A 22647-nucleotide genomic window follows, 5' to 3' on the forward strand; every position below is an offset into this window, starting at 1 on the left:
ATACATTGATTTACATGTACTTATGTATTTATATAATTTGATTTGTAACAGTTATGAGTGACTATCATCAGATGTGAGGTCTTTCACTTTTACCAGGAATGTTTTACTCAAAGCCTGTGGTCACGGTGCACGTCTTTAGGTAAAGAATGATAATTTCTTAATAATCATGATTACATCTGTTGGTTATGTGTTGTATCAGTGTCTGTGACAGTACCTAGCAATGATATCACACAATGATCTCAAGCAATGTCATCCTGTCACCTTTTACAGAAGAAGCTATCGACGATGAGGTCCAGACACAGGTGAATAGGTGGAGGGCACCAGTCCCCAGCTTTATCATCGACATGTAAGAGCGTGTGCTCGCACTCGTGCGGTACCACCCCCGGACAGCCATGGACGCATCTGCAGACCCTGAAGTGATGCCACGTGAGTAAAGCTTACACCATTGCGCAATGTAATGTCAATAGATGCCACACCCACTCATATCCAAACATTCGTATATGATAGATGATTTCTAAAATAGTCATAGAAATAATGATGGCCTAATGAAAATCATTGCAATGCAAATGTGTTGGTGGTCATGAAATGTAATGTCTGCGATGATTTTGAGAGCGGTGGTGCTTTTGTCGTGCATATGCTGTATGTAGCGCTGGACTCACCTTGTGACCCTAGCACCCCATTCTCCTCTAATAACCTCATTTGTGTTTTTCAGCTCAGCCAGCAGCGCGTCCCAAGGCAAGACCACAGAGGCCAGAAGGTGAGGGCGTGGAACAGGAGTCGACGGACAATCCTACGTCTGGTGCTAAAGAGCTCCGATTCTCGCCGGTCAATCCGCTGGGTCTGTTCTCCACAGATGAAAGCATGGATTTCGAGGAACCTGCATCGCCACACTCCAGAAGCCATTCCACCCGAAGGCTATCTAGTGGTCCTCCAGTCATTCCCATCTCCACTGGAGGTACCGGCCCCAAACACCTCGCCACAGGGCACCCAATTTGTCCTCAGCACTGCGCCGATCCCACGGAGGTCCCGTGGACACGACAGGTCTGTTCCACGTGCACCACATGACAGCGGAGAGATGGTACAGTTTTTCAGGAGGACTGTAGACATTGGTGAATAGCTCATCAAAGCATTGTGGAGCATATCCCGACAGCTGGCCACCATGACGGAGTACATTCCGCGGATGGCGGAGACCCTGGATGCGATAGCCAGGAACACTGCTGACACAGGCCTCCCAGTGGTCCCCGAGCGCGACACTCCACTGCTAGTTCCGCACCACCGCTGCGAACGACAGATGAGAGCAAGGACCAAGATCCTGCTTCTGCATCAGAGAATGTTGCCCCCTCGGCATCCCCCGCTCCCGTACCCATGCAACGACCACATCTGCCTTCATCCCCAATGAGGCACCGCCTGAGGAGCTCCTCAGCCGTGGAGCGAGGAGGGGAAGGGGTAGAGGTGGGGAGAAGAAGGGGAGGGGGGAAGGAAAGTGAGGTGCATGTCTGCAGGTGATGGCAGTGTTATATCTCCATCTGGGTGTATGCAATTTGTTGCAATGTATCGGGGCTGGGGACCACGCTCCAGCTTTGCCTTTGTATTCTGTGTTGCTGGACATGTTGAACATGTGATTGATGTCAGTGGTGGAAAAAGTGTGGTGTGGGCGGGGATACTTATGATTTCAGACCAATGTTCGTATAAAATTTTTGTGATTGAACATAACCTTGTTGCGCATTGTCTCAGATAGCTGCACCGTTACACACTGTTGATTCCGTAAATACAACTTAACATCAATCAACGTAAACTTTAACTGGCACCAAGTTGATGGGCACCATTGATGTCTGAGCTGCACACACATAGCAGTGTGTCAGCGTTGTCACTCTCATCAACGCTCTTTCAAGCAAATTCTTCAGATTTCAGCTCCTCACGCAAGAGTGGGATTTTAAAAATACCAGCCACACCGCTGGCGTTCGTTCAGAACAGTTCCACCTTTTGAGGGCGTTTTTTTGGGCGAGCGATATTGTGGGCGATGTGTGTGCGAGGTGGGAAAAGTGACGGTGGGCGATCTCCTGGGCGTTAGTTTCACCAAATGTGCTCTTTACGACAAAAAAGTGGGCGGACGGGATTATTGAATTTCGCCGTTAATTCCATGCGGAAAGTAATGCTAGGCGATACTATGGGCGTTGGTTTTGCTCATTCTGATGATTCCGCCCAAAAAAAGGGGGCCGGCGGTAATATTTGTTCCTGGCGTCAACCACATGGGAAAGTAACGCTCAGCGGTAAGTTTTCTAAAAATGCCCGTCAGTTTCCATTTTGTGCCAAAATGGGCACTATATGGTCGTTATACATAATTTCAGTCGTTAAATGGGCGTTAAACATGCAAAAAAAAGTGGAGGTTCTAGCCCTATGAAAACTTTGTTGCTCCTGACTCTGCCTTCCCACTAATCTGAGTACATATGCTTTATCCCTGCTCTCTGACTCATACTTCCCAATCCATTTTCAATTCAACAGGCTACTTCCAATTCCATACATTCTCATTTTTGATAGCAATAACATCTCTCCACATTTGGAAATTGAACCCTGGTATCCCTGGTTATAGATGGGCACACTGAGCATTATATTAATGAGGAAATAATGCTAATGACCTGGCTAGGAGTGACGCCCCCATAAGCTCACGAAAGGCATTAACCGCTTCGAGTGAGACTGGAGGGGTCAACTGCTCCTTTTAGGGATTAATCAATTACTGTGGGACTGGAGGGGTAGTGCACTTCCTTCAGGAATCATCCACGTAGTCTGGGACTGAAGGGAGGCAGGGTATCTTCCCCAAATGACACGATTGGGTTTTTTCCTCAATCCGGAATTTTCTATGGTTATTAATCCACAAATTGCCAGATATTTTTGAATTGTGGGAATTGAACACCATCCAGTTCGATTCCAGTCCTATGGCCACTAAAGTTCCATACCTGACCTGTGAGCACTTTGTTATCTTTAGCAGTCCAGAGCCGGCACTGAGTTAGAAACCAGAAATTGGAGTGTGATATCAAAGGAAGGAATTGGTGCTGAACCTTTAAAAATCACTGGGTAGGTCCCAGCCGAAGTGTCGTGGCCAATTCTTGACACCACACTTTAGGAAAGATAAGAACATAAGAAATAAGAACAGGAGTAGGCCATAAGGCCCTTCAAGAATGCTCTGCCATTCAGTAAGATTATGGCTGATGTGATCATGGACTCAGCTCCACTTTCCCGCCCGCTCCCCATAACCCCTGTCTATTTCTGTCTTAAATTTATTTAATGTCCCAGCTTCCACAGCTCTCTGAGGAAGCGAATTCCACAGATTCACAACCCTCTGAGAAAAAAAAATTCTCCTCATCTCTATTTTAAATGGGCGGCCCTGTATTCTAAGATCATGCCCTCTAGTTCTAGTCTCCCCCATCAGTGGAAACATCTTCTCTGCATCCACTTTATCAAGCCCCCTCATAATCTTTTACGTTTCGATAAGAACACCTCTCATTCTTCTGAATTCCAATGAGTAGAAGCCCAACCTCCTCAACCTTTCCAAGTAAGTCAACCCCCTCATCCCCAGAATCAACCTAGTGAACCTTCTCTGAACTGCTTCCAAAGCACGTATATCCTTTCGTAAATATGGAAACCCAAAACTGCATGCAGTATTCCAGGTGTGGCCTCACGAATACCTTATATAGCTGTAGCAAGACTTCTTTGCTTTTATGTCAAGGTGTCAAGGCCTTAGAGATGGTGCAGATGAGATTTTCTAGAATGGTACCAGAGATGTGAGACTTAATTTACATAGCAAGATTATTGAAGCTGGGGTTGTTCTCCTTAGAGCAGGGAATTTTAAGGGCAGTGAAAGGGCAAGATTGATTAACAAAGATGTTATCTGGTTATTGTGAAGGCACTGAGCTGGCTAAACAAGAGATATGCTTAAAACCACACGTACACATAAAACACAATAGAGCCACGAGAGGACCACGCGTTAACCTCAAGCTCAAGGGAGCAGTAAAAAAAATGCAAAGAGGAAGTAATACAACTATATAACAATATAAGGCGAGTGACATCTGGAAGAAGGGAACAAATGGGTATTCGATCATGCGTTGGTACAACCAATCACGTCACTGTTAAGGTCCATCCACGAGGACACTCATGCCAAAACCTGTATAATTTAGGTGTAATTTGAACAGTTCGGTGGAGATCGTCTCTCAGGCGGCTGAGATGTGAGATGCTCCCTCTGCACGTGCTGGAATAAAAGATCATTGAAACTTATCCCAGGTCTGTTGAATCCGGGCTTGCTACGAGAGGAGATGGGCGATTCTCCCCATCAACTGGCATAGTTTGCAGGATACAGACTCGCTGACCTGAAACGATGTGGCAGCTGTTGGCGTGAGTACCTTTTAAATATCACCTACAAGTTAGAGTTGAAAAACTGTTTACAGGAAAGGAGGAAATCTGTAGAAAGAATAAAGAGAGGACAGAGATCAAGGATAAGGATGATTTGGGGTATGAGTAGGCTCTAACACGGTCAACCGGGGCACGGTACTAACGAGTAAGTATCGGTCAGGAGATGCGACGGAAGTACAAGAGTAGCCCACTAAGGGAAAGGTAGCCCCTTAGCAATCTTAGAATAGCGGGCGAATACAACTGGGGACCCGAGGGATCTATAGGGAAAATGCTAGCAGATAAAAACATGAGACTAATTGAGGGAATGAAGAAAAAGGGATGGCAACCAGACGACCCACCGGAGGCAGGCGAAGTGGTGGGAGTGCCAGACAAGAAGTATTAGCCTGCTATTGGGAACAAAATAAAGAGAAGGAAAGGAAGGATAAAATAATACAGGAACTAAAAGCTAAAATAAAAAAGATAGAAGAGGCAGAAGTAAGCAGTAGGAATGGTACAACATGTGCAGCAGTAACTGGGTGACCTACAGTGCCACCTACCCCACTGCCTGCACCGGTACTAATATATCCCCCACTGGAAGTTTTAAGTGAAGAAATAGAGAATAGTGGGGGACCAGAGTTGGCTCGCAAATATAATCCAGACGATGACGACTGGGGAAGAGAAGTTGGACCTCCCCCATACCAGAAGGTACGGGCAGCCCCGATCAAGGTAGAATCTGTACCCGGCACCCCAGCTGTCCCAGCAGTACCGGCTGCCGGAGGCAACCTGGGCGCGCCCACAATACCTGCCGTGACGCCTCAGATAAAAACCACCTATGTGTCACTGACACCCGGGGACACATTGAAGTTATTACAAATGCCACCCATGTTAGAGAGGAGACGAAGTACTGAACAGTTTGGGCAGAAAATACGGGAAATAAGAATATGCCACAGCCTTCACAACCGAGATGTTGTGTTAGGTAGTAAGCGTTAGTTAGTAACAGCACAAATGACTGAAGAAATGTGGCAACAGTTGGGACAACGACACTTGGTGTGCGATGATAGCCCCCACCATTGCGCAGTCGGAGGCAGAATATCAGGCGTTTAAAGCAAACGTAACTTGGGTAGCAGGAGCAATACCCATAAACTGGGGAATAATCATGGGGGTCACTCAAAACAAGGGGCAATCCGCACATGACTATGAAGAGCGGAAATGGGTGAGCTTCCAAGTGTACTCGGGAATACTGAACCCCACCAGGGATAATCAAGCATTCCTAAAAATATACAAAGACGGGTTGAATACTGCACTCGAAGACATATTAAAAACAGGGCTAGTCATAATGCAAAACTATGACAGCTTGTCCAGACTGGCGTCTGAGCTGGATGCTACTCAGAAAAGGAAAGTAGCTTCGGTAGAAGCGCATGTGGCCGCAGTGGCAGCAGCTGCGGAAGGAACGAGTGAGGAAGGAAAATTACACCCAGCCCCCTTGACTTGTTTTCATTGTGGAAAAGATGGCCACTTTAGTGGAGAGTGCCAGCATATAAAAGCGGCTCAAGGGAGGAGTGGGCAATCAAGGCCGAAGTGCCAGAACTGTGACAAATTAGACCATACAGCGAGGAAATGCTGGGCTAAGGGGGAGGGGCGGAAGGACAGCGACCCGGAGAGATTAGAGGAGCCCCAGGAGGAGAACCACCCCTGACCAAGGGAGAAGTGGTAGCGCTCCTTAGAGAAGCTCGGCGGACTCTGCGACCATCCCGCTCCGCAAGAGACGCTTGCTAACGAGGATGTCATAAGTATGCTACAGTTGGCAGCCACTCAATAGGGGCTACTGGCCCCTGGTGAAGATGTGGGACCACAAAGAGAGGACCCAAGAATGTTTGTTAGCGCAATGTTAGGGGGCTGGCATTGTGGGATGCTGATAGACACGGGAGCGTCAATATCCATAACTAATCTAGACTTACCCCTTACTAAGGAAACGATCAGCATGCAACGAGTGGGAGGAGGTAACAGAAAGACAACTTTAAGTGAAATTGTACTATTGGAAGTACAGGGGATAATACTACCCACCCAGTATTGGTGCTGCCCCAATCCCAAAGGCACCATATTAGGATAGAAATATTAAGGGAAATAGGGGTACTCGTAACCGAGTAGTCTGGGGAGACGAGCACCAAACTCAGTGTAAATTTAACCACCCGGGCCATCAGCAGCAGCAGGTGCCTGGGATCTGTCCAATAGATCCCGAGTGGGAAACAAAGGGTGCTTGGGGAAGTATATGTCAGTTATACCCTGCCCTATGGGCCCAACACAAACAGGACTGTGGGTTGGTGGGGCCCGGGCCAGTCAAGATCCCAGGCCCAGAACATAAAGCCCACAGGCAACACCCGCTGAAGCCCAACGCTGAAGCAGCTGTCCTTCAGATAGTGAAAGAATTGGAAAGGCAAGGGGTGGTGAGACAAACAATAGCTACAAACAACTCACCAGTATGGCCGGTAAAGAAACCAGACGCCTCATATAGGCTGACAATAAACTATACTGTCTTAAACAAAGTTACACCCCGGGAGCACCCGATAGTGGCCAGCCCGACAACGATTTTCAATAGCTTGGGCCCGGAACATAAAATATTCACCGTATTGGATATAGCAAATGGATTTTGGGCCATACCCTTAGACAAAGGGTCACAAGGGAAGTCCGCCTTCACTGTAAAAGGAAAGCAGTATACATGGACTAGAGTGCCCCAAGGATTCCATAACAGCCCAAGTATATTCCACCGGACGCTGGCTGGGGTCCTGGAGCCAACAGATGTAGGGGAAGGAAGTACCCTCTTGTAATATGTGGACGACAGGCAGGGCTGAAAGCCAATCCAAAAAAAGGCCAAGATAGGGAAGGGCCAAGTCACATACCTAGGGTATATAGTAACACAAGAGAAAAGGCAGAGGATAGGAAGGAGGCCATTAGGACGATGCCAAAGGCAGGGACCGTAAAGAGAGTCAGACAGGTAGTAGGACTGTTTAATTACTGTCGGAACTTTATTCCAGTATATGCAGAAATGGCTCAGTCCATACAAGATTTGATAAAAGGGGGAAAGCCCTCCCAAGAGCTGGTAGACTGGGGCTCCAAACAAGCAGCATTTCAACAGCTGAAACAGGCCCTAATGAGCGCCCCCGCCCTGAGAGTACCGGACCAGAATAAGCCCTTCCATGTTTATAATCACCAGAGCAAAAATCACTATAATGCAGTGGTGGCCCAGCAACATGGGGACAAGCAATGACCGGTGAGTATTACTCCTCTAAGCAACAACCTGTAGCTGCAGGATTATCTAGATGTGTAGCCGCTCTCGACTGCGCAGGCAGGGCAGTCAGAATTAGTGAACCCATAGTAATGTCAGGACAAATTATCCTACATACGCAACATACCCTGGTAGAGCTATTAAACACGGGGAGACTGAGAACAATGTCAGACGCAAGAGCGACATGGGAAGCGGTACTAATACCCCCGAGCAGCACAGTAACAATAGTAAAAGATAGCAGTAACAACCCCACAGGGTGGATCATTACAGAAGGCCACGTTCATGAACGTAACCCGATAGAGGGGGCAGAGGAAAGTAGCTCGATAAAGGAAGAGCCACTCGAGGGAGCAGAAATGGACCTTTACATACACGGGTCGCATCGGTACATCGATCGAAAGCCCCAAACGGGTGGGCGGTAGTAGACGGTGAAGGGCAAACAAGGGGAGTTGGGCAGTTAGAAGGGAGCCTTTTGGCCCAAGTGCCGAATTAGTCGCCCTAACAGAAGCCCTCAAATGGGCAAAAGGTAAAAGGGTAAAAATATGTACAGACAGCCAATACGCGTTTGGGGTGGTCCACGATACTATGGTAGCCTGGTGTCGGCGAGGTTATATGACATTGGGGAGAGGACCAATTCGACACGAGAACATCGTTAAGGAACTGGTAAAGGCTTCCCTCCAGCCCCAGAAATGTGCAATAGTACAGATCAAAGCCCATAAGAAAATTACTGACAGACATCAGCAAGGGAATGCATGGGCGGATGAGGCAGCTAAGTGAGCGGCAGAAGTACGGGGCCTACGGGCTAAAATAAGTGCCTGTGCACTTGGGCCGGAAGAAGTAAATATGTTTAAAGTACAGGAGGCAACCATACAGCAGATAAAGATGAATGGAAAAGACAGGGAGCTAAACAAGGCGCGGATGGAATCCGGAGGAAAGATTGTAATGTGGTAGCCCCAGAGTGCATACAACAAAACTTATTGAGTATATACCACGGGTATGCGCATACAGGTAAGACCAGCATGACGTGTTCAATGTCCCAATGCTGGTGGTGGAAGGGAATGGGAAGAGATATTGAAAATGACTGTAGGACGTGCTTAACATGCGTAAAGCATAACCCAGGTGGAAAAATAAAGGTCAGAATGGGACATCAACCCTGAACAAAGGGACCATGAGAAAACCTGCAGATAAACTTCACGGGCCCGTTGCCCAATCACCAGGGAAAAACATATTGTTTGGTTATAATAGATCAATTCACAAAATGGATAGAAGCATTCGCAACTAGAAATTGCTCAGCTGAGACGGTGGCTAGAATATTAGGAGAAATTATACCTAGGTGGGGAATGTCCCTACAGATAGATTCAGATCAGGGTACACACTTCACGGGTAAAGTAATGAAATAAGCATGCGCCCTACTGGGAATCAAGCAGAAATGTCATATCCCCTATCATCCGGAATCGTCCGGATTAGTAGGACGTACGAACGAAGGACCCTGAAGAATGCATTGGTCAAGGTGATCGACGAGACAGGAAAGGGATGGGTAGATATGCTGCCCTGGATTTTAATGAAGTTAAGGGCGACCCCAAACCAGACCACCAGACTCACAACTTTCGAACTAATGACAGGAAGGGCAATGAGATTACCTGAGGTTCTAATGACGGAGAGTGATGACGTTGGATCCTACCGGGACCGAGTAAGAAGATTTGTGATGGAATTATGTAAACAATTACAAGATCTGAAGGCACCGGGAATCACAATGCGGTAATGGGTCCTTATGGGGAATGTTTGCGTGTAAAATAGGTATCCCAACCATCACAATAGCCCCAACCAGAACCCCCAGGATGCCCAAACATGAAACAGGGGGCAAGCGGAGGATTAGTAATGAAAACAACTAGAGACAAAATCCACTTCGGGGTACGCCAAAGGGTAATTACGGTATTGTTAAACCTAACGGATATAACGATCCCACTGTTTTGTGGTAAGAAAACCATAAGATTATATGAAAACCTAACCCTAAGGGCCCTTGAGGGGCCCAAATTCAAGACTATGAAGTTCAACGTAAAGAAGTTCAACGTAAAAAAGCCAAATAAATATGGGAAAGGCGGGAGGAGAAAGAGGGGAATATTGGAAATGGTGGGCGCAGGATCTTCAAACAATAGACGAGCAGATCATCAACCTGACACAGATCTTAAAAGGACTGCTGGAAAGGGGAGATGATAAGAAAATATAGGCCCAGCTAGGGGACGGGGCGGAGTAGGAACTGCTGCAGGTTGCCCATACATTGCGGGACCATGCATAAATGACAAATTTGGTAAACCAGGCTGGATAAACTATGAGTAAAAGAAAGGAGGCCGAGATAGTTTGTGCGGGATATGGGGCTTGGATGCTCAATACGGTGGAACATAACATAGAACAACTCCAGAATGGGGAGGTGCCAGATTGGATAATCGATGATGTATTTGCTGAATGGACATTGGGCAAGAATGACACCCAAGCCTGTGCGGTCCGGATGAATAGCCATGCCTGGGTCCCTAAGAACAGGTGTGTAACCAGACATCAGAATATAATAAGGTTTGTGTTATCAATATGTACCACAATATGACATGACAAAGGGAAACACACTGTACTAAGTAAACAATATAGGAGAAATAAGGAATCAGACCCATGTGCAGTTTTACAAATTGCACCAGTACGTAATTAAAAAGGGAAACAATACCAAAGGTGTCCATGTTAAAGATTGTTTTAAGAATAATCAAGTTGTTTTATGCCGACAGCACCCAGACCTAGGTAACAACAACTGTGGATATGGCCAAACAGAAGGACATGTGTTGAGTGTCACACCGCTGACAATGGATTCCGAAACGACTGCAGCCTCACAAGGAAATGGAGGCTGGTGTGTGAGCACCACGGCGGTCAACATGACAGTGGGGGGAGGTACCTACTGCCCGATCACGATCATCGACTTCTGTTTTACACCAAAAGAAGTCGTCGATATTCAGGGATACATCATATATCCAGAATTGAAAGGCGAGTCAGTCAACGGGATGGCGATGGAAACTATCAAAGCAGGGTATAAAGGTTTTGAGGAACCACAAGGACAACATATACCCAAACTTAGTGAAGAACAAACTAAGTTGGAACAGGACATCCATGAACAACGGCAGAAGTACATCATCCTGATGAAGAAGATCGACAAACTCCAGAAGGACACTAAAGAAATGTTGGCAAACCAACCCTGGTATACAAGGCTTTGGAACTTTGGACTAAACATGCAGGTGCACCCCTGGATTAAAATAATATCCCAAGTATTGGTGATTGTACAATGTGTGGTTTTAACGGTATTGTTGATTGAACTATGTTGGAGATGTAAACGACAGGCGAGGAAAGCCATTGCTCAGGCCACCATAAAAGCCTTAGAAGAAACTAAACCTTTAGTATCTAAGGAAAAATCTGTAAAACGGGTAAATGGTGTGTAAAGGTAAAGAGATACGAGAAACCATCCTGAAGTAAGGGCTTGGCCACCTAGAAGGATGGATTAAGCTGACAATATCACTTCCCCTTTGGATGAAATAATGAGGGGACGGCACATTGGCCTATCTTGGGGTATATAGCCAAGGGCCAACAGGGGGGATTGTAAGGGCAAGATTGATTATCAAAGATGTTATCTGACTATTGTGAAAGCACTGAGCTGGCTAAACAAGAGGTATGCTTAAAACCACACATATGCATAAAACACAATAGAGCTACGAGATGATCACTCGTTGACCTCGGGCTCAAGGGAGCAGTAAAGAAATCCAAAGAGGAACTACTATAACCATATAACAATATAAGGCGAGTGACACCAGGAAGAAGGGAACAAATGGGTATTCGATCATGCGTTGGTACAACCAATCACGTCACTGTTAAGGTCCATCCACGAGGACACTCATGTGCCAAAACCTGTATAATTAAGGTGTAATTTGAACAGTTCAGTGGAGATCCTCTCAGGCGACTGAGAAGTGAGATGCTCCCCCTGCATGTGCTGGAATAAAAGATCGTTGAAGCTTATCCAAGGTATCAGGCTGTTGAATCCGGGCTTGTTACGAGAGGACAAGGGCAATTCTCTCCATCAGGGAGGTTTAATGGAGATGTTGAAAGTTATGAAGGATTTTGATAGAGTAAATAAGAAGAAACTGTTTCCAGTAGCAGAGGGGTTGGTAACCAGCAGACACAGAATTGGCAATAGAATCAAAGGGAGAGATGAGGAGATATTTTTTCCACAGCAAGTTATTATGATCTGAAATGTACTGCCGAAAAGGGTGGAGGAAGCAGATTCAATAATAACGAAAGAAAGAGTAGGGCTTATTAGAGACCAAAAATGAAACTTGTGTGTGGAGGCAGAAATTATGGGCATGGTTCTTAATGAATACTTTGGGTGTGTCTTCACAAAAGAGAGGGACGATACAGACATTGTAGTTGAGGAGCAGGAGTGTGAAATATTGGATGAGATAAATATAGTGAGAGAGGAAATATTAAAGGGTTTAGTATCTTTGAAAGTAGATAACTCTCCAGACCCAGATGAAATGTATCCAAGACTATTAAGAGAAGCAAGGAAATAAATAACAGAGGCTCTGACCACCATTTTCCGATCCTCTGGCTACAGGTGTGGTGCTGGAGGACTGCAGGACAGCTTAACGTTGTACCATTGTTTAAAAAGGGAGAAAGGGATAGATCAAGTAATTACAGGCCAGTCAAGCTAACCTCAGTGGTGGGCAAATTATGGGAAAAATTCTGAGGAACAGCATAAATCATTTTAAAAAGTACAAATTAATCAAGGACAGTCAACATGGATTTGTTAATGTAAGGTCATGTCTGACTAACTTGATTGAACTTTTTGAGGAGACAACAAGGAGGGTCGATGAGTGTAGCGCATTTAAAACTGAGATGAGGAGGAATTTCTTCTCTCAGAGGGTTGTAAATCTATGGAATTCTCTGGCCCAGAGAGCTGTGGAGGTTGGGTTATTGAATATAATTAAGGCGGAGATAGGCAGATTTTTGAGCGATAAGGGAGTAAAGGGTTATGGGGAGCGGGCAGGGAAGTGGAGCTAAGTCCACGATCAGATGAGCCGTGATCTCATTGAATGGCAGAGCAGACTCGAGGGGCCGTATGGCCTACTCCTGCTCCTATTTCTAATGTTCTTATGATGTAGTCGACATGGCAAACTGGTCAGAAAAGTAAACGTCCATGGGATCCAGGGCAAAGTTGCAAGTTGGATCCAAAATTGGCTAAGAGGCAAGAAGCAAAGGATGATGGTTGATGGGTGTTTTTGTCACTGGAAGGCTGCCTCCAGTGAGGTTCAGTACTAGGTTCCTTGCTTTTTGTGGTATATATCAATGATTTAGACTTGAATACAGGGGGCATGATTCAGAAGTTTGAACATGATACAAAAATTGGCCGTGTGCTTGATAGTGAGGAAGAAAGCTGTAAACTGCAGGAAGGTATCAATGCATTAGTCACGTGGCAGAAAAGTGGCAAATGGAATTGTGTCCGGAGAACTGTGAAGTAGTGAATTTGGGGAGGCTAACAAGGAAAGAGAATACATATTAAATGGTAGTAGGATATGGAGAAGTGAAGAGGAACAGAGGGACCTTAGAGTGCATGTTCACAGATTCCTGAAGGTAGCAGGACAAGTAGATAAGGTGGTTAAGAAGGCATACGGAATACTTGCCTTGATTAACTGAGGCATAGAATATAAGATCATAGAGAGGTTATGCTTGAAGTGTATAAAACACTAGTTAGGCCACAACTGTACTGCGTGCAGTTCTGGTCATCGCATTACAGCAATGACATGTTTGCACTAGAGAGGGTGCAGAGAAGATTTACGAGGATGTTGCCTGGATTGGAGAATTTTAGTTATGGGGAAAAATTGCAGATGCTGGGTCTGTTTTCTTTGGAACAGAGGAGGCTGAGGGGAGACCTAATTGAGATGTATAAAATTATGAGGGGCCTGGATAGAATGGATAGGAAGGGCCTGTTTCCCTTCGCCCAGGAGTTAACATGCGGGGGACATAGATTTAAAGTAATTAGAGGAGATATGAGGAGAAATTTCTTCACCCAGAAGGTAGTGGGGATCTGGATCTCACTGCATGAAAGGGTGGTAGAGGCAGAAACCCTCATCACATTTAAAAAAATAATTGGATGTGCACTTAAAGTGCCGTAACCTACAGGGCTGTGGACCAACAGCGGGAACGTGGGAGTAGGCTGGATAGCTCTCGGTCAGCCAGCACCTACACGATGGGCCTAAATGGCCTCCTTCTGCGCTGTAAATTTCTATGATTCTACGCTGACTGACCTGAGTATTTCCAACATTTTCTGTTTTTATTACATACTAACCCTTAATGTTCGGCTTCTTGCGCCAGGATTCTGGGTTCCAGTTGAGCTCCCGCTGCAGCCCCTGTGAATCGAATCAATACACAATCTGATGTTTGTTTTAGAAATATTTAGCGCCGTTACCTTTAGCCCTTTTGCGGCCTGCTGATTGGTGAATCACTCGCTGGTGACATGTACAGTCCAATGAGAATCAGGACAAAGGGACCAATCACAAGAGCCTCCACCGCATTCCTCCTGAAGGTATAAGAAGGGCGAGTGCCGGAATAATTGCTCATTGTGAGATTGTGGAAATGTCGGGAAGAGGAAATAGGTGCCGGGAAAGTTCGGGCCAAGCCCAAGTCTCGCTCATCCCGAGCCAGACTGCAGTTCTCGGTGGGCCGTGTTCACAGGCTCCTGCGAAAGGGGAACTATGCTGAGCGTGTGGGTGCCGGAGCCCCGGCCTATCTCGCTGCTGTGCTCGAGTACCTGACCGCTGAAATCCTGGAATTGGCCGGCAACGCGGTTCGCGACAACAAGAAGACCCACATCATTCCCAGGCACCTGCAGGGCGGGGTGTTGCCCAATATCCAGGCTGTGCTACTGCCCAAGAAAACCAGTGCCGTGAGCTCCAAAACAAAGTGAAGCAGCGAAACTTTAATCTAATAACCCAAAGGCTCTTTTCAGAGCCGCCCACAGTATCGGTGAAAGGGGCAGATTACCGTCTGAAGCGAGTCACATTTTTAAGTCTATTTTAATCACTCCGAATGTTTGCCTCTAACCATTATATTTCGGTTCTGTACTCACGCTCGCTCTCCTCCAGTTAACGGTGGATTATAGTTTGTCTGAATTCCACCACTTTCGATCTAAAATACCAATCTGTTCTGGCGTATGAATAGCTTGGGAGTTGAATTAATTTAGTAATAAAAAGGCCTGATGTAGTTCTAGGTCTTAACACCGTAAGTGGGGGAAGTCTTAGAATTTGAACTTTGGCAGTAAGCGGGGGTAGCATCATTAACGGGCTCCTTTCCTAAACATTACTTTTTCTCAGATCTACCTTTTCCCCACCCCACTCCCCCAACAAAAAGCTGCCGGTGATTAGTGAGACTGCGATGTTTATCATTAATACCCCAGCAAATGAATCGGACAGAGGACGCAGCAATGTATCGGCTGTTCCAGATCTCGGTGCTGCACCCCTGGAAGTACAGTTCTGTGGCACCACATAACCATGTCGCACCGAAAGTTAATGAGCAATACATATCAGTATGCCAGTAGGCGGTTGCATCTCTTTCGTTTGCGGATTTGGTGGCTCTTAAAAGAGCCGTTGTTGCACTTGTTGTTGGAGGGTTTAGGCGCGCTCCCCGCGGATGCGGCGAGCCAGCTGTATGTCCTTTGGCATGATGGTGACTCGCTTGGCGTGGATGGCGCACAGGTTGGTGTCCTCAAAGAGCCCCACCAGGTAAGCCTCGCTGGACTCCTGTAGGGCCATGATAGCCGAGCTCTGGAAGCGAAGGTCGGTCTTGAAGTCCTGTGCGATCTCTCGCACCAGGCGCTGGAAGGGCAGTTTGCGGATGAGTAGCTCGGTGGATTTCTGGTAACGGCGGATCTCCCTCAGAGCCACAGTGCCGGGTCTGTAACGGTGAGGTTTCTTCACTCCGCCCGTGGCTGGAGCACTCTTCCGGGCCGCTTTGGTAGCCAGCTGTTTGCGAGGAGCTTTCCCTCCAGTCGATTTGCGCGCTGTCTGCTTGGTTCTGGCCATCGTCTGAACAGATTGTACTACAAACTGGAGCAGGCAGGATTAATGTGAAGCCGGTTCTGCCGCCGCCTTTTACAGGGACTGTGAGGGTCCGCCCCGGGGCTGTGATTGGCTACAGGTTCTGTGAGGGAACGCCCCGGGGCTCTGATTGGCTACAAGTTCTGTGAGGGAACGCCCCGGGACTGTGATTGGCTACAGGGTCTGAAGGACCGCCCCGGGACTGTGATCGGCGACAGGGTCTGAAGGACCGCCCCGGGACTGTGATTGGCTACCATCCCCCCGCCAATCAGGGACGAGCTGACAGTCAGAAGGAAACGGTGACAATTACGGGGCCCTGATTGGCTGAGTTCAAATTTGTCATCATTTTCAAAACACCCGCCAATTTCAATGTAACAGATAACGGAGTTTGAGCGAAAGCCTGTTTGTGACAACAAATAATAACCTCCCTTTTATAGTCCCGGATTGCCGGCGCTATTTTACAATCAGGTTTTAAATCGGCTCCTTGTTCGGTTCTGTCAGATGGGAAATGTTCCTCACTTTGTGCGCTCCTGTAAAACGGCTGATGGGGAATCGGCAGCACGTCTTAGATCTCCCGATTAACATTCCCATTGGCCGCACTGGCTGCCGACTCGCTTTCACGCTCTCTACAATATCGGTATTTAAACAATAAATGTGCGGAGAGCCGCAGTGTGTCCATGTGAGACTGCTCTCGCTGTCTTTACACCCAGGGCGGAAATGTCCCAGGTAAAACACACACACAAATTCTCACTATTTCCCGAACCATTGGCGAGAGTTCGGGAAATCTAACCACATTCATAAATATCTTGAACCAATTACCATCACAATATATCCCCGCTTGCGTTCCCAGGTCACTGCTCTCTCTGTGAGGTGTTGGGTGGCTCTTAAAAGAGCCTTTGTTTTGTGCCGAGTAGAAAGGGTCGAATGGTTTAGCCGCCGAATCCATAGAGAGTGCGACCCTGCCGTTTCAGAGCGTACACCACATCCATGGCAGTGACAGTCTTACGCTTAGCGTGTTCAGTGTAGGTGACCGCGTCCCTGATCACATTCTCCAGGAAAACCTTCAACACCCCGCGGGTCTCCTCGTAGATCAGACCAGAGATCCGTTTGACACCACCACGGCGAGCCAGGCGGCGGATGGCTGGTTTGGTGATGCCCTGGATGTTATCACGAAGCACTTTACGATGTCGCTTGGCTCCGCCTTTGCCCAAGCCTTTGCCTCCTTTACCTCTGCCAGTCATGATCGCTATTCACTCAAGTCGCTGCTTAATGAGAAAAAAAACTGCTTCTGGCTCCTTTTTATAGAGCTGACCCCGACCTGACTGAGAAAGCGTCAGAGTGAGAGAACCCGGGAGGGGAGGATACAGACTGAGAGTGACATCAGAGAGACTGGGAGGGGAGGAAACAGAGCAGAGAGCAACCTCTGATCTTCCAGCTCCACCTCCAGTTTTCTCCAACCGCCAGTTTCAAACCGTTTATTGTCAGCGCTCCTCACATTTGAAAATAGAAATTATATGCTCACCGCCCCTCAAGCTAGTCTGCGTTTCCCTCTGCTCAGAAACTGAGGGATATATAACAGTAACTTGTGTCCTACCCATCCCATCCTGAGCACCCAGAGACTGCGATCAGAGACTAACAGAGATACACTGTATCAATCTTAAGCTTCGTGTCGGATTCCCCATATTACACTCAATAACGGTATCCCAGCTACATGTACAGCACGACAGAGACAGGCAAGTAGCAATCTTACACTTACCGACAGTGTATCTAGAAATTAAAAGTATCACACCTTTATGTACAGAACCAGAGAGAGAGACAGTGCATATCAATTACACTGCATATCAATGTGTCCATATCACGCTCAATAACAGCATCCATACAGTACAAGAGAGAGCAGATAGCGACAGAGAGGGGACGAAAGGAAAAAGAGAGGCAGAGAAGGGCGGTGAAAGACAGAGATCGTATCAGTTCCAGACTGACATGTAAATTCCCGTTCGATCCAGAAACAACCCATTGGAGAGGCAGAAGATGCAGTCTCATTGCACAGATCTCTTACCAGACACATTATGAATCTCACACTGCGGGAAAGTACGAGAGAGTGAGAAAACAATATTGTATCTTTAACCATCTCATGCCTGTTGTACTCGCTGCTGTTTTGCAGCTCAGGACGGTTCGGTATTACTCTCAGTCTTTCACTCTGATTTAATTAATGTGGGACAATGGCCGTCAGATATTAACTTCTGCATGGTCCCAGATAACACTCCGACTCCTTCGTTCCTCTAATGTTTCCGCAGGATTGCTATCTGAAGATGGGCTCATTTCGAACAAACATTCTGCAAGGAATGATCCCAACTTGAGCATCTTAAATGGGAACCCCCCGCCCCTCCCCCGCTTTAAACTTTCTCTGTCCTTTCCCACCAGGCCCATTTTCTTTGCTCAGATTCTGATGAAAGTGAATTGGGGAAAGTTCAGACCCCTCCCTCTGGCCTCTTGCCTTCTCTAGATCTTTTCATTGCGAACTGCTGACGGGACATCGGCTGTCTCAATTTCTCTGCTCCTCTCACTCACTCCAATCTACCTCCCTCTGAACTTGTAGCACTTTGCTCTCTCAGATACAACCCCAACATTGTGATTAACCTGCTGTTATTGTTTGGAGAACCGACCTCCACCTTGCGGCTGCTGAACGTCAATTCTCTGACACCCCCTCCTACCTCCCCCTGGACCATGATCCCACTACCGAACATCAAGCTATCATTTCCCAGATCTTCACTGACCTCATCTCCTCTGAAGATCTTCCTTCCAGGGCCACCGACCTTATAGTTTCCCAAACCAGCACAGCCTGTTTCTGGGGAGGAGACAGACGGAGAGACCGGGAGGGGAGGAGACAGACAGAGTGACAGAGCAGAGAGCTCCACCTCCCAGCTCATTCTCCACTTCCAGTTTTCTCCAACCGCCAATTTCAAACCGTTTTTCTTCAGTAGAACCGAAACTCAGCTCTCCGCTAACTGCAATGCATCACCCCCGAAACCAAATTTTAATTTGATCTATTAAGATTCCTTTAATTTGGTTAATTTATAGTTTTATCGGTTGAGGCCCTTTCAGGGGGCACAGGGCTGACGTTTCATTGACAATTAACCTAAATGAAAGAGTCAGCGCTCCACACAAACCCTTACAGACTCGGGCTTCATATTCCAGGATTTCCAGAAACCGGAGTTTGTAAATAAGGTCCTGCTACAATGAAGAGTCAGTAATATTCCCGCCTAAGTGCAGTCCCTTCTGTAACAAGTCGAGCCGGTTCCTTCTATTTCAGTGGCAGCCCCTATTCCATCTCCCCACACTTCCCGTCCCAGCAGTTTAGTGACAACTTACACACCCAACATGTCCCCAGGTCCTGTGAGGCCCGGCCCAGATCCCATTGTGTTTTAGTGCAGACAGTAGGGGAGGGTGCAGCCGATGTCAGCGAGTCACCAGGGATCCTGGGTTTATTGGGAATGATTCCTATCTGAAGTCTGAGCCAGGCACCGAGACAGGAATCATGTGATTCCGGGATCAGCTCTTTTCTGAGAGACGTGGGTGGCTCTGAAAAGAGCCGTTGGGTTCAGATGTTTACAAGTTGCACTTGATATTTTACTGCGTTTTGGGCGCTGCCTTCTTTGGCTTTGTTGATTTGGGCTTGGCCGCCTTGGGGGTTTTGGGCTTCTTCACAGGAGACTTTTTCTTAAGGGCTGACGATCTCACCGACTTATTCGGCGCCTGCGCCTTCTTGGTGCCGGCTTTCTTGGCCGCAGGTTTCTTTGTTGCGATTTTCTTGGCCGCTGGCTTCTTCGTTGCGACTTTCTTGGCTGCTGGTTTCTTCGTTGCGACTTTCTTGGCTGCTGGTTTCTTCGTTGAGACTTTCTTGGCCGCTGGCTTCTTCGTTGAGACTTTCTTGGCCGCTGGTTTCTTTGTTGCGACTTTCTTGGCTGCTGGTTTCTTGGCTGGAGATTTCTTGGCCATTGGTTTCTTGGCCTTTACCACTTTTTGTTTGACGATTTTGACGGAGCCGGAGGCGCCTTTGCCCACGGTGTGCACCAGGATCCCGTTTTCCACACACCTCTTGATACTCCTCTTGATCTGGGACCGGTACTTGGTCATATCCAGGCCGCTGTTAGTCAGAGCCTTCTTTACCGCGATCATGGACATCCCCTTGCGATCGATGCAACCCCCCACAATCTTGACGATCTGATCGCTCAACTTGGGGCGGGTTGTCTTGGGCCGTCGAGCAATCTTCTTCTTGGGAGCCTTGGTTTGAACGGCGGCGGCAGGAGGAGCCGTTTCGGCGGCGGCAGTGTCCGTCATGTCGGGAACTGTGTCGAAAATCTCTCTGACAGTCAGAACTGGGTCAGAAATGAATCCAGAGGTGGCGGCACAGAGCAATTTAAAGGCAGCGAGCGGACGGGGCGGAGACATCCTGCTGTCAGCTCTCGGCCCCTGCAGCATTTCTGTGTTTCTCTCTCCCACAAACTCTCCCATACCAATGAAAATCGGTCACTCCACAATCCCAGTCTAGATCCTTCCTCATTCTAAGACCACAATGTTTGCTGTCGAAAAACTTCCAGCCGAATTCAAGACCCCAGTCCCGATTTAAACCCCTTTCAATGCTGCACTGATCGCGCTCTCTCAGCCGATCGCTGGCATGGTCTCTGGTTTTCGACTGAAATCTTGACATGAACTCAAACATTACCTTAAATTCCCACTTCGGGGCTGAGCAGGGGCACGGGGCGATCCTATGACTGGGAAATCATTTTATTTTAGACAAGAGGCACTCGGAAATCGGGCGATGAGTCGGGACACACAAACACAGTGACATTGGACACAGCCGCCCGCCCCTTTAGCACACTCTCTCTGACATTCCGGACATTCACAGGACTAACTGTTCCCCAGATTTACAGTTCCCAGGGCAGGCTTTCCTCTCCGCTCGGCCTGTGCTGCGGATTCACGGGGGTTAGTTGTAGTTTCCCAGCTCAGTAACTGTTAAACATTCTGAGGCCGGCGCTCCTCACAGAGTCTGTTCCCCAGATTCAGGGCCAGGAGCCAATCACAGCTTTGGCTGTGTTAACATGTATCTACTTTTAAATTACTCTCTTGCGCGCACTCAGAATTATGTCAGGGAGACAAAATGTTAAGAACCTGCTATTTACAATCATTGTACATCATCATCATGACCCGATAGTGGATAATCAAGGGGCTATAGGGAGGGAGGAACTTAATACAATCACTATCACTAAAGCAGTAGTACTCGGTAAAATAATGGGGCCAAAGGCTTGCATCCTCGGGTCTTACAAGAAGTGGCTGCAGAGATAGTGGATGAATTGGTTGTAATCTACCAAAATACTCTGGATTCTGGGGAGCTCCCAACGGTTTGGAAAGCCACAAATGTAACACCCCTATTTAAAATAAAGAGGCAGCCAGGCAGCAGGAAATTATAGACCAGTTAGCTTAATGTCGGTCATTGGGAAAATGCTGACGTGCATTATTAAGGAAGCCATAGCAGAACATTTGGCAAAGCATGATTCAATCAAGCAGAGTCAGCGTGGTTTTATGAAAGGGAAATCATGTTTGACAAATTTGATGGAGTTCTTTGAGGATGTAACGAGCCAGGTGAATAAGGGGGAACCAGTGGATGTGGTGTATTTGGATTTCCAGAAGGCATTCGATAAGGTGCCACATAAAAGGTTACTGTACAAGATAAAAGTTCACGGGGTTGGGAGTAATATATAGCATGGATAGAGGATTGGCCAACTAACAGAAAACAGAAAGTCGGGATAAATGGGTCATTTTCTGGTTGGCAAACAGTAACTAGTGGGGTGCCGCAGGGATCGGTGCTGGGGCCTCAACTATTTACAATCTATATTAATAACTTGGATGAAGGGACCGAATGTAATGTATCCAAATTTGCTGATGATACAAAGCTGGGTGGGAGAGCAAATTGTGAGGAGGACACAAGAAATATGCAAAGGAGTATAGACAGGCTAAGTGAGTGGGCAAAAATTTGGCAGATGGAGTATAATGTGGGAAAATGTGAGGTTATCCACGTTGGCAGAAAAAATAGAAAAGCAAATTATAATTTAAATGAAGAAAATTTGCCAAGTGCTGCAGTATAGAGGGACCTGGGGATCCTTGTGCATGAAACACAAAAAGTGAGTATGCACATACAGCAAGTAATCAGGAAGACAAATGGAATTTTGGCCTTTATTGCAAAGGGGATGGAGTATAAAAGCAGAGACGTCCTACTGCTTTGGTGAGGCCACACCTAGAGTACTGCAAACAGTTTTGATCTCAATATTTAAGGAAGGGTACACTTGCATTGGAGGCAGTTCAGAGAAGGTTCACTAGGTTGATTCCGGAGATGAGGGGGTTGACTTATGAGGATAGGTTGAGTGGGTTGGGCCTATACTCATTGGAGTTCAGAAGAATGAGAGGTGATTTTATCGAAACATATAAGATAATGAGGGGGCTCAACAAGTTGGATGCAGAGAGGGTATTTCCACTCATCGGGGAAACTAAAACTAGGGGGCATAGTCTCAGAATAAGAGGCCGCCCATTTAAAACTGAGATGAGGAGGAATTTCTTCTCTCAGAGGGTTGTAAATCTGTGGAATTCTCTGCCCCAGAGTGTTGTGGAGGCTGGGTCATTGAATATATTTACAATGTAGACAGATTTTTGAGCGATAAGGGAATAAAGTGTTATGGGGAGCGAGCAGGGAAGTGGAGCTGAGTCCATGATCAGATCACCCATGATCTTATTAAATGGCGGAGCAGGTTCTAGGGGCAAAACAGCCTACTCCTTTTCCTATTTCTCATGTTCTTATGTTCTTATTGTAGTTTT

At 47.1% G+C, this 22647-nt stretch overlaps 3 protein-coding genes across 3 annotated transcripts; all 3 read right to left on the bottom strand.

Moving 5' to 3' along the window:
* Positions 1-15354: 15354 nt before the first annotated feature.
* Positions 15355-15765, bottom strand: LOC139272669 (histone H3-like). The gene has a single exon (XM_070888751.1). The coding sequence runs from the start codon at positions 15763-15765 to the stop codon at positions 15355-15357; it is 411 nt and encodes a 136-aa protein (XP_070744852.1).
* Positions 15766-16709: 944 nt separating this feature from the next.
* On the bottom strand, positions 16710-17021 carry LOC139273913 (histone H4). Its single transcript, XM_070890985.1, has one exon. It carries the CDS (start codon positions 17019-17021, stop codon positions 16710-16712), a length of 312 nt encoding a protein of 103 aa, XP_070747086.1.
* Positions 17022-19407: 2386 nt separating this feature from the next.
* Positions 19408-20151, bottom strand: LOC139273915 (histone H1-like). Its single transcript, XM_070890986.1, has one exon. The coding sequence runs from the start codon at positions 20116-20118 to the stop codon at positions 19408-19410; it is 711 nt and encodes a 236-aa protein (XP_070747087.1). The 5' UTR covers positions 20119-20151.
* Positions 20152-22647: the final 2496 nt, after the last annotated feature.

The sequence above is a fragment of the Pristiophorus japonicus genome, chromosome 9 (genome assembly GCF_044704955.1).
Source record: "Pristiophorus japonicus isolate sPriJap1 chromosome 9, sPriJap1.hap1, whole genome shotgun sequence".
In the NCBI taxonomy this organism is placed as follows: Eukaryota; Metazoa; Chordata; class Chondrichthyes; family Pristiophoridae; genus Pristiophorus; species Pristiophorus japonicus.